The 2,406-nt window shown below is 47.1% G+C and overlaps 1 protein-coding gene across 1 annotated transcript; it reads right to left on the bottom strand.

Moving 5' to 3' along the window:
• On the bottom strand, positions 1-1,068 carry LOC123965783 (histone H1-like). Its single transcript, XM_046042133.1, has one exon. The coding sequence runs from the start codon at positions 740-742 to the stop codon at positions 137-139; it is 606 nt and encodes a 201-aa protein (XP_045898089.1). The 5' UTR covers positions 743-1,068; the 3' UTR covers positions 1-136.
• Between the last annotated feature and the right edge of the window lie 1,338 nt (positions 1,069-2,406).

Here is a 2,406-nt window from a genome sequence, read left to right as displayed (position 1 = left end):
CCCCCCCCTCCTCTTAAATCCTAATATAACGATCACTGTATGATGTGCTGTTAATGAGTGTGAACAGGCTCTTTGAGGAAGATGTGGTGGCTCTTAAAAGAGCCTTTTGTTGGGACGTTGTTGGTGTTGAAGCAGCTCACTTCTTCTTGGCTGCAGCCTTCTTCACTTTGGGCTTGGCGGCCTTCTTGACGGGGGTCTTCTTGGCTGCGGGGGCCTTCTTCACCACCTTCTTGGGGCTCTTGGTAGCTTTCTTGGGGCTCTTGGCCGCCTTCTTGGCCGCTGCGGGCTTCTTGACCTTCTTGGGAGACTTCTTGGCGGCTGCCGGCTTCTTGGCTGCCGCTGCTTTGGGCTTTTTGGCCGCTGCGGGTTTCTTCGCTGCGGGCTTCTTGGCTTTAGGAGCGGCTTTCTTCAGCGCCTTCTTGGGCTTGGTCTCCGCCTTCTTGTTGATCTTGAAGGAGCCCGAGGCCCCGGTCCCCTTGGTCTGGACCAGAGTCCCCTTCACCACCAGGCTCTTGATGGCGGTCTTGACGCGGGCCTTGTTCTTCTCCACATCGTAGCCTCCGGCAGCCAGAGCCTTCTTCAGGGCGGCCGCGGACACGCCGCTCCGCTCCTTGGACGCGGACACGGCCTTAACGATGAGCTCCCCGACGCTGGGACCGGCCTTCTTCGGCTTGGACACCTTCTTCTTGGCCGCTTTGGCCGGAGCGGCGACGGCGACGGCGGCTGGAGCTACTTCTGCCATGTTCCGCTTGTTTCTCCTCACGATAACACGAGAGTCTGAATGATGGAGGCTCCGAGCAGCAGGCTGCACTTAAACACACCGTGAGAACCGTGGAGACTCAGCCCAGCTCGCGGCCGCTCGGTGCGGGCTGAACGCCGCCACTTGTGTTTTCTCTGCACCGATAAAAGGCTCCGAACTAAATGTGGGAGAAGAGCCGCAGGCTGCCGGTGAAGGAGCCGGTAGCGGACTGGTGTCTCTTCATACTGAAGTCATGTTCAGCTCTGATGCGCTCTGCGTTTGGTTCGCGGAGCCTCCAAACTTCACACATTCACCGTCGCGACCGGCGCTTATCAGCTGCTTTTCACGCTCATTTCTCTCCTAAAATGTTTTAAAATGCATCAGAGCTCCGTCAAAAGCAGTTTTCCAGCGGACCCACATGTTTGTTCAGGCACTCAAAGTAAAAACAAGCATCTGTTGATGATCAGTTTCTAATAAATCGAGTTTTTCTGGGAGCAGCAAACACACTGATGATGGAGGTTCAGCCTGACTTCCTGTCAAAGCTGCTCGCTGTGGACGTTTCTGCTGCTGAGGACAACTTGTGTCTAGAACACCTTTTATATTCATGCTTTTACTGATAAATCAATAAAATAACTATAATAGTTTCTAATTAATCTATCCTTTACTCATCAATTCATGAACTATAAATAACTTTATTAGGTGACTGCGTTACCTTTTGTAAACATAAAGCACCTTGATTAGCAGAACATGTTAAGATTAGACTGATTTGACAGCACATGTGCAATGTAAAAATATAAAACATGATTTATTGATGTCTTGTAGTGGATGTATTAACTATGTGTGAGCTAAGTATACAGATGAGAAGGTCTACAGAGTCTTTTACTCAAATGTATTTCAGTTTCAGTTTTGTCCCTAATTTTACAGCACAGTGATGTTCTATAATGTTAAACTCTTTGGATAAAATATTTCCCTAATTTCTGAATTTATAAAATTACAGAACTTTTCTTGTCATCCCATAAATCCCAAATATTCTGGACACAACTTTTAAGACCTCAGATCAGTCATTTTTTCATTCCAGGTGCTTTAACTTGGTCAACTAGAAACTGATGTGTCAATACTTCACATTAATTAGTTGTTGCCATTACAATGGCTTTAAAGATCCCCTCCAGACATGTTTTAAGACCTCAAGGCACCGGCAGCTTATTTTCCCTCATTGAAAAGAAATACATGTGCATTTTTTTCTGAGTTTATCTGTTGGACACAAGATTTTCTCCTACTTCATGAAAAGTCCATTGTCACTGGAAGCTTCACATTTCCACATAAGTCACAATAAGCAAAACATGTTGTCCTGCTGCTGGTCAGAGTTGAAGATCACATCCTTTGTTTTGTTAGCTGAGAGGATCCTAACTGTAACACCAAACAGCTCTATGATGCCTGGCTGGTCCAGGATCAGCACCAGGAAAACAGTTGGGTCCCACCTGAGCTGTAGACCTGCAGACAGGAGAGCAGGAAAAACAAGGTGACATAACTCGTGCCACATTTATTCTTTTTAGTTTGCTGTTTTCACCGCTTGCAATTTGGGGGACAAACTGTGAAGATGTTAAAGATAAGATGTTTCTTTATTGTCCCCTGTAGGAGAAATTCAAAGTGGCACAGCAGCACAGGGG

Source organism: Micropterus dolomieu, unplaced genomic scaffold (genome assembly GCF_021292245.1).
Source record: "Micropterus dolomieu isolate WLL.071019.BEF.003 ecotype Adirondacks unplaced genomic scaffold, ASM2129224v1 contig_11326, whole genome shotgun sequence".
In the NCBI taxonomy this organism is placed as follows: domain Eukaryota; kingdom Metazoa; phylum Chordata; class Actinopteri; order Centrarchiformes; family Centrarchidae; genus Micropterus; species Micropterus dolomieu.
This window is presented reverse-complemented; position numbering and strand designations above follow the sequence as displayed.

Bases quoted from the DNA above. Each gene is read 5' to 3' on its own strand.
- LOC123965783 (XM_046042133.1), bottom strand. From the start codon at position 742: ATGGCAGAAGTAGCTCCAGCCGCCGTCGCCGTCGCCGCTCCGGCCAAA.